The sequence below is a fragment of the Pleurodeles waltl genome, chromosome 5, assembly GCF_031143425.1.
Source record: "Pleurodeles waltl isolate 20211129_DDA chromosome 5, aPleWal1.hap1.20221129, whole genome shotgun sequence".
Taxonomy (NCBI): domain Eukaryota; kingdom Metazoa; phylum Chordata; class Amphibia; order Caudata; family Salamandridae; genus Pleurodeles; species Pleurodeles waltl.
In genome coordinates, this window is record NC_090444.1 from 157,844,780 (window position 1) to 157,859,328 (window position 14,549).

The 14,549-nt window shown below is 43.4% G+C and overlaps 1 protein-coding gene across 5 annotated transcripts in view; it reads right to left on the reverse strand.

Annotated features, from left to right (window-relative positions):
* Positions 1 to 14,549, reverse strand: part of DISP1 (dispatched RND transporter family member 1) — a 499,375-nt gene that overhangs the window by 55,114 nt on the left and 429,712 nt on the right. For all 5 annotated transcript variants that reach the window (XM_069233843.1, XM_069233844.1, XM_069233842.1 and 2 more), the window contains one exon: positions 6,193 to 6,222. In XM_069233843.1, the coding sequence (XP_069089944.1) occupies positions 6,193 to 6,222 (30 nt within the window). The remainder of the gene's footprint in view (positions 1 to 6,192; positions 6,223 to 14,549) is intronic.

Here is a 14,549-nt window from a genome sequence, read left to right on the forward strand (position 1 = left end):
TTTGTACATGAATTTGCTCTTATTAGCCAGTCATTTAGACGAGTATAAACATGAATGCATGGTCTTCGCAGGTGTGCTTTCACCGTCACAAGGCACTTTGTGAATACCCTTAGAGCTGATTTTATTCCAAAGGCTAGAACTCTGAATATGTAATGCTCTTTGTTTACCACAAATCTGAGATGTTTCTTGTATTCTGCATTCTTTGTGATGTGCAAGAAAATGTATTTTAAGTCTACTGTTGCCATGCCATCTCCCATTTGTAGTTGTCTCTATCTTGTAAAGTTGTCATTTTGAATTTTTGTGTTTTTATTAATTTGTTTATAAATCTCAGGTCCAGAATAGGTCTTAGTGATCCATCTACTCTTGCTTTATTGACTACCTTTGGAACCTGCTCTATTGCATCTTTCTCCAGTAAATTGTCCACCTCCTTGAGTAGCCTGGCTGCATCTTTCTCCCGTAAATCATCCACCTCCTTGAGTAGCCTGGCTGTTTCCTCCTTTGAAAGAGCTCCTGCCTTCGCTTTTCTTGGTGGCGTTGTTCTTACCAGCTCTAGGCAATATTCAAAATTTAATTACGTTTATAATCCATTTATCTGATGTGATCTTTCTCCACTCCTGAAGAAAGTTTATTATTCTTCCCCCTACTGATGTTTTGTATAGGACAGGGTGTTCCTTGTTTTCCTCCCTCAAAGATGTTGTTTGAAGGCGCTTTTGAAAAGCCTTCCAGTCACTTATTTGAGTGAGTAGCCCCTCCCTGTGGAAGTCATCTTCCACGGGTCCTGACACAAAAAGGCTGTTTTTCCAGATTGTACTGCCAACTTTGCTGCGGTTGTGTTAACTGACCGGCTCCCTCTAATGTCTGATGTGATGTGCTTGCTTGGAAGTTAACCCTTCCTGCAGGTCTTCTTGAAGGTGTTGAATTAGTCAGATCCTTTCATTATGGTCTCTTTTTAAGTCTTGCCTACCAGACAGCGCTAACTATCAGTTTGCGAAAAGATCTATTAAGAGCTTACAGTGGGTCTAGATTCTTCTACATGCTTAGCACTGATTGGCGTTATTGTCACTCACTTGCTTGCTTTTTATTAATTAGCTTGTGTGGGCTTTCTCTCCTCTTATTGTGTTTCCTGTTACCCTGAAAAATGGTTTAATTACCAGTGTCCTTGCTAAGATTTCAAGTGCTACTTTTTTCTTTTCTCCCGCACACCACTCCAAAATGTGCTCACCTTTGTGTGGTTATCCCCATCACGGTGCCTTCTCGCCCTAGTGCTTCTCCACACGAGCTCTCGACCACATTTACCTCTCTCATATCCCAGCACTCCACACTGCTCTTTCTATGTGTAATGTACATTTGCCATCCTAGCAAACTCATTAGAAAGTGGGCTACTGTTTTCTGTTCTGCCTGACCATAGAACATAAAAGTATTTGGTACATTTGAGAAAATATGGTTCACAAATCAGCCTGGGTAACAGACTTAAGATAACAAATGCTCCCTGTGAAGAAAGGCAAGATAGAGGAAAATTGTATAAGAATCAGTCATTGGAAAGTAGGAGCACTTCACTACTCTATCAATGTGGAAGCCAAGCTCAGGGTGAAAGAAACTTGTTCTGTACCATGACCTAGTTCTGGAGACCACAGATCAAGTGACGAAGGGTGGCTTAGCAGTTTCAGCTTTAAATTGGTTTAACTTAAGGCAATTTGAGTTCATGCAATTAGAAATGGTTTTAAGAATGTGCAATATGATGAAAAGAACGGGATGTGCATTTTTCCAGTGGATGCACCTCAGTGGCCCCCTTTAGGGGTGTACCTCTCTAGCAGAAGGATCTACATTACATATCTGCAATACAAGTGTTTTTTCAAGCAAAGGTTGAAAACACGCATGCAAAGATAATGAGTTAGGCTATCGCAAACTTGTGTGATGGTTACACTTTTATATTTTCTAATTGTCAACATATGCCATAAAAAAGGGAAAACACAAATCGTGGCATCAGCTAAACCTGGTGGCTACATGCTTTCAATACACATTTTGAATACAAAAAAAAACAATTACCATCACAGAGTTAAGGTAGAACAGTATGAGTGCTTCAGAAAAGATGAAGAATAGAAAGATAAAAACACATTCGTCGACTTTAGTGTTGGTCCACCAGCCCTGGCACTGAACTGCACTTCTTTTTAGGCAGTGTAATTACATCAAATGCTGTCACTCAGTGCAAGAGAGCATAAGATAATGACATAGAGATTATCCTTTTTAATATCTGTAAGCTAGAATTAATGCAACATTAGGCTTTTTAGAATCCTTTGTAGGGCATATTTAAAATATTCTAGGATCAAATAAATAATGCTATATTACAAAGGAGGCATGAACGGAGTGTAAATGTAAGATTTGTGAGACAAAAAAATGGGTTTAGAATCCACGGACTCTAAGGCAGGGTTATACTGGAAAAAATAGACATTATTAAATTGTTATGGGGTCTTCCCGCTGCGTTTTTTGGAAACTACATTTCCCCATGTGAACCCCAACAGAAGAGAAGGTGTGAAATTAGAGATACTGTGCAAATACAAAAAATAAAATTCAGAAAGTAAGAGCTTTCCTGCCACTTCGCTAATCCATTTTACTTTCTGCATTTTATGTTAGATCTAAAGCAGTATTAACATGGATTGTAGTGGGGAATATTGAAACCCAAGTACTGATGACAGAATACTGTTACCACAATACTGAGCGACAACTACTGAAAGGGAGATAAGGATTTGCTATACTTAAATTTCTTAAACCCACATAAGTTCCTTGAAAAGAATACATATATATATATATATATATCGGGGTGTGGAATTTATTAAAATATCTACTTGTCCAGGGGACAGGTTGCTTCTCAAATCTACTTGTCCTGTCAAAAGATCTACTTGTCCCTTTGGTGCCATGTAGTGTGGCGACAAATTATGGCAGCAATCTCATTATGTAAGTGCTCTGATAATAGCCTCTCTGATTATGCCAGGGCTACTACCATAGTAGGGCTTGAATACTTGCAATTTCAATCCCTACTGTAGCAATTTCCTTATTTTGCCACCTTTCTGCAGATCTGCATACTGGGGCTGGAGGAAGCAGTAAGCAATAGTTCCAGGGCTGGAATGACTTTGAGTCTGCAAACCTACTAACCTGCATGTTTTAAAGATTTTTACCAGCTTCTCTCTAATATTTTCCCATAATAAGAAAGGTTGGACATTTACTCCTGACAATGGCAGAATTAGAACTTCTTCCAGGACGGGGAAGAAAGTGGCTGGAGGGAAAATGAACTTGCTAATGCTCAATAGATTTTCACATGAGCAAATCTACACATCGTATTTACCCATGCTAAAATACAGTTCACAAATATTTTATAGGGGTACGACATATACAATGGGTGCACTTTTGTGACTTTCTTTAAGAATTTGGGGCCACATGTAGGTAGGTTCAGATTTGGAACCTACAAATTGCGAGTCGCAAACCCTATTGTAGGATGGTGTCCCTGACACCATCTGTTATTCGCAAGGGCTTCGCAAATGCCCACCTCATGAATAATCATGAGGTGGGTCGCAATTTGCGACCCCCTCGCGAATGGGGGCCCTCACAGGGACGGTGGCCTGCTGGAGACAGCAGACCACCATGTCTGTGACTGCTTTTCAATAAAGCAGCTTTTTTTTTTTTTTTGTAATGCAGCCCATTTTCCTTAAAGGAAAACGAGATGCATAACAAAAACGAAAAATTAAACATTGCCACTGCCTGCTCTAAACAAATGTTTACAGTGACATTCACAATGGGGAAGGGATCCCATGGGGATCCCTTCCCTTTTGCGAAAGTGTTAGCATCCATTTGAAATGGGTGCAAACTGCGGTTGGTTTGCGCCCGCGTTTGTGGTCACAAAACAATCCTACATTGCACTGCGAGTCGCAATTAGGAAGGGAACACCCCTTCCTAATTGCGAGTCGCAAACCCGTTTTGCGATTCGGTAACCAGGTTACCGAATCGCAAAACTGGGTTTGTGCATCGTAATGTGCTGTTTGCACGTCGCAAACAGCGAAAGTCGCTGTTTGCGACATGCAAAAATCTACCTACATGTGGGTCTTGGTCCCTAATTAGGTGTGGTGTTAACAAAGACATTTTGTTTTTATTAAACTTCTATTTCTCTCTCTTTCGGCTGGCTTTACTGTGAGTGATTGCATTCTGCTCTTCCACAAGGAGCATATTGCCACACAAAGTAGTTTTGTTCAGTGGCAGGAACTACAGTGGCAATCAGTGACGTAACGAAACTGGAGGGTCCCCTTTTGCAAAGAACATGGAGGAGCCCCCTCTCCAGACTCACTCAGGGCAGGTGCTGTGCTGAAGGGGCCCCGGGAGGGCGGCTGCGGGGCCTTTGTTATGCCGCTGGTGGCAACGTGTGCTTTTAGAGTTCAAAAACTTTTTGGCTGGGTTTTGCCAGTGTTTGTTACAATGTTGAGGGCCTGGTAGCTCCCACAACAATAAAGTGTTACAAAAGCCATGTCAAAACAAGACACGCATTGATGAAACTAAAAGACTTATAAAAATATGTCAGATCAGTTGGATTTGTCAGTGTTTGTTTATTTTCATGCTTCCCATAATCGTGTTGAAAATGGTTACACTGATTTTCCATTAGAAATATTTTCGGGAAATACTAACATGCATTAACACATTTTACTAAATGACACTTCATTTGCATCTAATCATAGAGCATTCTGGGAGCATTATACTGAGCCTCATAGCCTAAACTTTTCAAACATGTGTATACACGTTTTTTTTTTTTTTTTTGTACTGGAACCAACGTCAGTAGTGAAGTGTGACCTTAAAACATTTATTTACAGCGCTCACCCTAATAATGAAGACTTTCAAATAATGAACCATAAATACTAGTTCGAACAGCATTATGTTTTGGAAACACATTACCTCAACTGCAGAGAGTTTCTCTCTCTGTAAACAGGCAGCCAAAGGGTTTGTGCTGCAGGGGGTTGGGCCTACTTGTCCCAAGGACAAAGTAAACATAAAAACTTGTTGCCCTTGACCCCAATCAAGATGTCCCGGGCGATAGGAATTCCACATCCCTGTATATATACACACACACACACATACATACATACACACACACACACCATAGAATAGGTGAGGATGGGTGAGCCCCCATCCCTTTTTAGAAAACATATATAAAAAAGCATTTGCAATAAAATGGGTCTGGTGTTTGCTTGTGTTAAAGCTATTAGCGTTGTAAATTCCTAACTGGACTTTTCTTGCCACACAAACTGAAAATAAAAAGTAAAACAGTTGACATAAGCGAGCTGACTCAAAGCGCTGCTGTGAGCGCAAAGAGAGAGATAAAAGGAAAAAGAAGTTTGCGTGCAGTCAAAGTTATCGGCAGAAGTACAATTATCCATGCAACAAGGTCGACGTCCAAGGTGGTAACAAAACCGCCCTAAGGAGGGACAAACATAAAGCAGTTATCAACGAAAACAAAGGATTTTTGAAGCGCACGCCCATGAATGAGTGATAGTGAAGGGCGTGTGGTGGGTGTGGTTAAAAGCCCAGATACATATCAACACGTCGGAAAAGCAGTGCTTGCGCGCTGCTGTGCTCAACCTAAACCAAATGTTATACAAAGAAGATATGTGTTTAGATACATCAAAGTTATTATGCGGACCACAGATCCTGTAAAGTAAGTGTGATAAGTAATACAAATAATCTAACAGAGTAGCCATATCGCTGAGGAAGTACAATTTACTATGTGGCTGCATGATCTGGAATGCAGCTTTAAAATACCTCTTTGCGCTTTGGTAGCTATTCAGCAAAGGTTACCACAAAACTACTTGGATTTTTTATTTTTATAAATTTTACGAGGATCTAAATACCTTTGACTGGAAAGAGAATTGTTTGTTTAATCATAAAAATCAAAGTTTTACAGACAAGTTTTATAACTAAGAATTAAATTACTCTCACATCAAAATCTTATCTGGAGCGCTGTTTAGACTCTTCTTAAGTGGTGTCTCGGGAAAAGCAGAGTGCTTCCTAGTCTGTTTTAATCTTGAAGCTTTTATTTTCTAGATTGCAGTCATAATGCACTTATCTCAGCCTAAAGTGATAACCCGGGAGAAGGATTTCCATATGCTCCCACTTTATGACATTTGTTAAACCCTCTGAGGAGACTGGCACACTTACCTTTTTGGCAGCTTGCATGGTTTTACTGGCCTGAAAAACAAACAAAATTCAAAGTTAGCTAAAGTACAAATATACTATATAATGAAAGGTATGGATTAGTCACAGCCACTGATGTTTTTGCTGATTACGATGTTTAAACAGTGACCTGCTTGCATACAATGCATCACATCAGAAGCAGCAGGGGTGGGTAAGCTGTTGTACCTGACATTACTAAGATGACCTTGTTGAAATGAAATGTCCATGTGTTGCTTAAACCCACAGGTACATTTTATATTGACGTACAAAATTTAAAAAACGGAATGCTTCGAATGGGACATGGCAGTGAAGGTTTGCAGCAGCCAACATTTATGGAATAGTATGATTTTGGTCTTTTTCTGAACCGTGGTACCCCTGGAGGGTTATCAGACAATGACAACCTCTAACAATCTTCGTGCCTTAACTATGCTTAAACCCAGTCATCTTCAGATACCAGCTAACAATGAAAATATACTTTGTCAGACTGGATCCACCAGCACCCCTCCCAATATTTAGTATTAATGAGTTTAACACAGGGCCACAATCAACAGGTGGTTCAATCAACTCAACAAATTATAAGACCTAGTTGTTCTTGTCCTAAAGCCCGAACTGCGGGGGACGGGGTATCACTTATTATTCACAGTGACTTTAACTTTAGAGTAGGTGATGTCTAGCTACTTGAGGCCTAGCACAGTAGAAAAAAAATGAAGTACGGGGTAAGCCTCGGCCTCGCATGTTCAAGCCAAAGCAATAACTTCTGGAGAACATCGCCAGAAGGTTCTGCGGTGGCAACAAGGCCAATTCCAAAAAACATTTGGGCACCTATAGTAAATCTACTAGGCTCCTACAGCCTCAAGAAAACGGAGGTGTCAACACTGGTCCTCAAGGTGGACCCAAGGCAAAATTTCAAAATATCAAAATGACGCAGTTACAAACAACAAATGGGAATCATTTGCACGGTCCGAGTTTGGTCTGTAAACTGTCTGAGCACAGGACCTTCATCATCAACATGGGACCATTCCTGTACTAGTTCCCTGTCCTATCACAGTCTCCACAAAACAACATTAGATGTAAACTATTTGAGATTCACGCAGTGGGCTGGGGTAACCTGTAAGTGGGTTAGCGTCACAGCCTCACACACCCATTTATGCCTCCCATCTCCGCTACAGTCTCTTGTCCTCATCACTGCCTCTTGTCTCTAATATTTTGCAAAGCAGGCCTTTTTCGATTATCAAGAAAGCATTATGATACTCTTTCTTGTGTCCCTTGTAGTACACTTTGTCCTCTTTTCAATAATTTGCGCCCCTTGAGCTGCTGGCTCATTTCAGCTCAGCTTATTCCACACTAAACATTTTTTTTTAACTAGATTTGATACCCATCTTTGTTTACTTTTTGGGTATTGGCCAACAAGGTGACACATATGGGTGTATTTTGGGGTCAGAAGGGTTGACTTCGATAACACTGTAGGCTAGCCTCATACTCGTCTATCTAGACAGTTGTACAATGCGTGGCTAGTCTGGGTGGCAAGCCACATCTATCAGGGTGGGACGGTAAGCATGAGAGGTAAAATTATATTAAACAGTGGAGCCACCAGATCTGTGTCTGGACAGGTAGCGAAGGCGCCGTGGTAAGTCCGATTTCCCTTATTTGAACTACACAATGATCCATGCAAAGGAGAAAATACTCTTGCCTGTGAACATGCTCCAAGTTACTCAAGAATGGACACAAGCCAAGAAGGCTCCACATCTAGTGTCCCTTCCACACAGTCCCAGTGCCAGGGACTCTCCAGGGACCCCTCAAGTCCAATAGGGTTCAATCACAAAAGCGAGGTACCAATTCACCCAATTTTTGTTTTTTATCCCATTCCTGGAGCATATCTGCTCAAGCAACTTGATTAGATGTATTGTTCACCTCCGCTACTACGAGGGTACTTCTGTGTCATTTTTCTTTCAATTCTCCATGGAGAACCTGGCTTTCTAGTTATTTTCCTGCTTACAATGCCCTCCCCCACTGCTAACCCCACCCTGCATCACTGATTGTTTCATTATCTTTTTTTAACAGTGTTTATATCACAGCCTGGCAGCTGCAACACTGCTACCGGGCTGCTCGCATGCACCACTTAACCACTGTTCTCCTCACTCTCCTCCTGTTTTATAAATGTATGTGTTTCTTGAAAAATATTTTTGCTAATTAATTTTGCAAAGGCCGGATAGCTGCACAGTGCTACCAGGCTTCTTTTAATTTGTGTGACAATTAGTGCAAACTTTATTATTCGATTTACAATTCCTAAATGAACGGTGATCATCTTGCAACTGTAAGTAAAAATAATAATTCCAAAATGACCACCGATGCTTCAGTAAGCACGCACATGCATGGGTGGATATATTGGAATAGTTTTAAGAAAAAACATTCTTGGATAGCTCCCCCGCATGAGTATGCATGAAGGGGCAGACGCCTTGGAATGTCTTTTTGCCAAAAGCTCACAGGAAAAAAAATCAAATCCTAAATGTTAGCGCGCGTGCACTTGCACACCAATGGTAGCCATCTTGCAAATGTATTCTTTTAAATGTACTTTTGGGATGGAAACAAGCAATCAGAAAGACAACCGATTTATGCCCCGTTATAAACAGCGACATTAGGCTTTGCTGACACTTCTTTTAGTAATGTGGCACAAAGACCAAAACACACCAGTGCAATCTTACTGGTAATCTGGGGTCCAGCCCTGCACTAAACGACGTTTTATGTTACAAAAGATGCATTCAAATTGTGCTAAATTTTATCTCAGTACTGCAGGGCCATCTTTAAGCTCTGGTGACGCCAGAAATCACTCAACTTTCCATGTCAAAATGTCCTGACGGCCTAATAGCACTGTTATTCACGGCTGTCAATCTACAAAAGCAAATACTGATCCCCGCCCTAGCAAAGGCATCAAACGCCAAGGTGCACACCCCCTGCCCCCACATAAGCTTTACTTCGCCCCGAGACATAACAGAAAATAATTGCCGTGTTCTGCTTACAGGTCTGGGGAAGGGCTTTCTGACAATACGGTTCTCCAGTTGGGAGAGGTGAAAGGTCACACCTGCCATCATTAAATGTTGTGCTTCAAAAAGCATGCACACAAATGCGGGCCTACCAAAGGAATTCCGACGCTGTAACCAACACCGTGCAGCTGCTATAACGAGGCCTTCGTTATTCCGCCTAAGAGGCGACGCTATACCCCTGAAAGCAGCTCCGAGAAATCCGTTCGTTCTGCCCTGGGAGGAGTGCGCCTCTTCTAGGCGCCGCGTGAAGTCGGCCCCTGCCTTCAGGGCGCAGTTCTTCACTGCAAAACCGCATTTACCCGCTGCGCCACTTCACTCTCGAGGAGCGGTTACAAGGAAAATACTCCTCTATTTCCCTGCTCGGGGGCTATCATTTCACTCTGCCCCTTTCTCTGGGCTCTAACGCACATGTATTAGTCACACGAGCCGCCGCGGACGAGCAAGAACATTCCGGGCTTCTGGCTGCTAAAACATTCAGCGCTTCAAAGCGCAAAGGCGGGGGTGATTTATTGGAGCAGTGATGGTAAAACATTTACCGTTTTACACCCCGTGGACGTTAAGATTTACTCTGCTTTAATTATATGGCAAACGTTGAGACTGATGCTCATGGCGGATTTTTCTACTGACTACAGCGCCTGGTTTCTATGCCTCTAAGCACGGCGTGAACGTGGTCACTGCCCGGCAAAAAAAAAAAAACTACTTCACTGAGAAAGGCGTGTTTCACTGCCATACACCACCGAGGTAAACCCTGTACCTGGAAGTCCAAGCTTCCCCACGACTAAGCACGGGTCCTGCCAAAAAGCAGCAGAGCACACGTGCGTGTGTGTACATGCAAGCGTGTAACTTTCATTCTTACACAGGGGGTGCTCGGACATCTTACTTCCAAACACTGCTGGGCGGGGGCAGCAGACGCCGAAGTGCAAGATTCCCTTGTCCAGGTACCAAAGGGGTGACCCCGACGAGCGCAACCAGAGTGACAAGGCAGCTTGAGAGGTTTTGTGCTGGTGCAGAATACATAAATACTTTAATGTAATAAATAATAATAATAATACATTATTTAATAATAAATAATAGGAAGGTGCATAACATTTAAGCGGTACACGTCTAGAAAAACCCTATTTAGCCAATATTGGAATACTGGGTCTAAACCTCAATGCCTCAATTTTGAGGCCACCTCTGGCGCACTGTGTCCTACTCTGAAAGTTACATCAAGAGTACTGTGTCCCGCTCTGAAGGTATCTTACCTCTCCTACCTTCGGAGGCCGCCTCTGGCGCGCCCTATCCTTAATTCCAGATGCCCTTTGGACATTTCGTGCCTGGTGCTGAAGCTCTCACCTGGAGTGTCGTGCCCTGTGCCCAAGGCAACACCTGGCCGTTTCTGGCTGGCACTGGAGGCCACATCTGCAGTGCTTGCCCAGGGCAGGGGACCACCTCTGCCACACTGTGCCCAGCCGGAGGCAAGGCTTCAGCAGTCATCTAAAATACCGTGTCTGGCACCAGAAAAGGTCCCTGGGGTAGGGGAAGGGAGGGCGATTAAAATATATGGATGCAAGCATGTATAGCGAATGAATGGACCGTGCATCAGGAATGGATGCTGAATAGGCAGGTGGTGGGTGTTAAATGAAAGATTAGCAATGGATGCGGTATCAACTGAGAATGATTGGGTGGAGGTAGACGAGTAGTCAATGGATGAATGCTGAATGCATTCTGCGTGCCGCATGAATTGTGAATGGACGATGAATGATGGACGAACTGAGGGCGGTGAGGTGACATTTAGTGATGCAAATATGGTGTGTGGCCTGGGACTGGGAGCAGGGGTGCACATTAGCAGCACTGTAGAGTGCAGAGAGGAGAGGGCAGGCAGCACGCCAAACTGCATCACTGTGATGAATCGGAGAGACACGGATGCCTGACAGCAAAGGTAAGCACAGACCTGCGGCCACACCAGGCAGCGAAGCAGGGGATGCAGGGACCAATTAGATGGGAGGAAGAGGGGCAAATGACGGAATCCGAGAGATTCCAGTGGCTGAAAGCGACTAGCTGCCACGAGCAGGTAATGGAGTGAAAAAGTAAATGGGACCCTGAGGTTCATCTACCTACTGTGCATACCGGAAGCCAACACATTGACAAGTGACGAGCATCCCTCACGAAGCATCCGAAAGACGGGGCAGACAGAAGTCACCCTCCAGAGGCAATGGCTCCCAAAACGTGACGGTGTGTTTAGTTTCAGGAAATTAAGAATGCCGGATGCACGACAGCGCTGCCCCACGCGAGCCTTAGAAGCCCCATGTGCTAGTGTTATGCTCTATTTCGCTGTATTTGTGTTACCAATAATATCACAAAGTAAAAGAGGGTATATAAGTCTCCCACGTTTGCTCTTACCCACCCACTCTCAGTTTTTCAGTCAGCTAGTAAGGTGCTTTTTTTTTTTTTTTACACCTCCAACTAGAAACGGAACAGTAGTTTGTCCTTTGCCTTCCCCGTTGTTTGGGTGCTATAAGGGGTAGATTGGTTAGACAGTACTACCCTTTCTAGATTCTGCACACCGTTAGAAATGGGGTCCATAGTTGGCAGTCAGTCTGCACCCTGTCCAATTAGGGACCCTCACTCTGGTCAGGATAAGGGCGATACCCGTACAGATAACCCCTGCTCACCCCCTTGGTAGTTTGGAGCAATGTGTAAAGCATTTGCACATAACACACAGTAATACAGTGAAAACACTACAAAAGGACACCACACCAGATGTACAAAAAAATAGCCATTATTTATCTATATAAAACAGGACCAAATACCATAAAAATCCAATATACAATAAATAAGATACAAATTTTGCAAGAATTACTTAAAAAGACAGTTCCCTGAAGTCAATAGCTCCGTCTGAGGCTATCACGGCGTCATGAACAACAAATCCAACAGTTCTGGCTGGCCGCGGCATGGCGGGCTCTGTGCAGTGTCCACGGGTCGCCTTGCAGACAGGGACGCCTGGTGATGACACAAGTCTATGGTGCTGGCATTGGCGGACCAGGGCCGCGGTGCGGGACGGTGCTTTGTGTACCTCACTAGTGGTGTCCACAGGCCAATCTGCAGGCAGTGGCGGCGGTGTCAGCAGGAGCGTTGTCGTGAGGGATGCCCAGGCTGCGGTGTGAGCAAGGCGATGCCGGCGTGCAGGCCCACAGGCCACGGGGAAAGCAGCGGCTTGGTGGCGGCATCAGATGGCAGCATCGGTGAGACCAGGGTTGAGGTGTGAAGTGGGTGGGTACGGCTCAGTGCGGTGTCAGGTTACGGTGCAGGCCTGCGGCGTTGCAGTGGTTTTTCTTCTTGAACAGCACAGAACACACAGTTCCTAGTGCTGCAGGCAGATGAAACAGAAGTCTTTGTTATCCTTCAGACTTCCAAGAGGAGGCAAGCTCTATTCCAACCCTTGGAGAACTCTCTCAAGCAGAATGCACAGCAAAGTTCACCATTTGCTTTCTTTTAAGGCAGAAGCAGCAACTGCAGGCCATCCCAGCAAAGCACACACAGCAAAGGGGTAGTGCTTCTCTTCCAGCTCTTCTCCTTGGCAAAGGTTACTCTTGATCGAGAAAGATTCTAAATGTTTGGGGTCCACTACTTATATCCATTTCTGCCTTTGAAGTAGGCAAACTTCAAAGGAAAGTCTCTGTTGCTGACACTATCCTGCCTTGCTCAGGCATTGCCCCAGATACACACCAGGGGGTCGGAGACTGCATTGTGTGATGGCAGGCACAGCCCTTCCAGGTGTAAGGGACCACTCCTCCCTCCACTCTAGCCCAGATGGCCCATAAGGGTATGCAGGCTACACCCCAGCTCCCTTTGTGTCACTGTCTAGAGGGAATTCTCAACAGCTGAACTTTGAGTCTGACCCAGACGTGGAATACACAAGCAGGAAAGAAAATGCCCACTTTCTAAAAGTGGCATTTTCAAACTGACAATCTAAAACCCAATATTACCAAAAGCTGCATTTTTAAATTGTGAGTTCAGAGACACAAATCTCCACATTTCTATCTGCTCTCAAAGGGAAAGTGAACTTTAAGAATATTTAAAGGCAGCCCCAATGTTAACCTGCGAGAGAGAGGCCTTGCAACAGTGAAACCCAAATTTGGCAGTATTTCACTGTTAGGACATGTAATACACATCAGTACATGTCCCACCTTTAACATACACTGCACCCTGCCCATGGGGCTACCTAGGGTGTACCTTATGGGTACCATACATGTATAAAAAGGGAAGGGTTAGGCCTAGCAAGTGGGTACACTTGCCCAGTTGAACTGGCAGTTTAAAACTGCACACACAGACACTGCAGTGGCAGGTCTAAGCCATGTTCACAGGACGACTCATGTGGGGGGCACAATCAGTGCTGCAGGCCCACTAGCAGCGTTTGATTTAGAGGCCCTGGGCACCTCTAGTGCACTTTACTAGGGACTTACCATTAAATCAAATATGCCAATAATGGATAAACCATTCAACAGTACAATTTCTGTAGGGGACACTTGCACTTTAGCACCGATTAGCAGTGGTAAAGTGTGCAGAACCTGTCGTCTCCCTTTAACTTTTGTCCCCAGTATGGAGGTTCAGAAAAGTTGGCATGCAAGACGTTTGCTAACTACGCCAAGTGAATGCCAAATTTGGCACAACTTCATCTCTTGCATCAAAAGTTGAAAGCCACATTAGAAGATTGCCTGAACAATAACAAATACATTGGATAAAAAATCCTGCTGTACATAAAGACAGTGAAAATCACCAAGAGCTGCATGATCATCTAGAAAAACAGAGAAAGGCAGAGTTCCTTTATAAGGTCATGGAATGCTGAGGTGACTTGCAATATCCTTTTAACATACGGCAGAGGGTATTTTATTCATTATAACACAGGGCCACACTATCACCCTTTCCTCAAATTGCCTAAATACTCGGTGACTTGCTCTTTCACATTCTTTGCAGAAAAGAAGAATAAAATCAAAATCGGTATTGTGAAAGTAAACAGACCAAAAAACATTTAATGATTTTTGCAAAAAGATATTAGAATCAGGTTAATGTAAATGAGATTAAAAAAAAAAAATACTGTACCTCAATATGTGGAAAAACTCAGATTCTAGGTTTCTTATACAGCCCTATAGTGTTTAAAAATTGAGCAGGTTGCGATAAATCTCTTTCTTATCAACACTTTATTTTTAGAAAAAGATATCACAAAAAGGGAAATGAGCTTCCCATCTAACTTGTTAAAACCACAGCTTTAATTCTGTACGTGACATGTCTTTCCCCCCGTCTCTGGCAGAAGGCACTGAC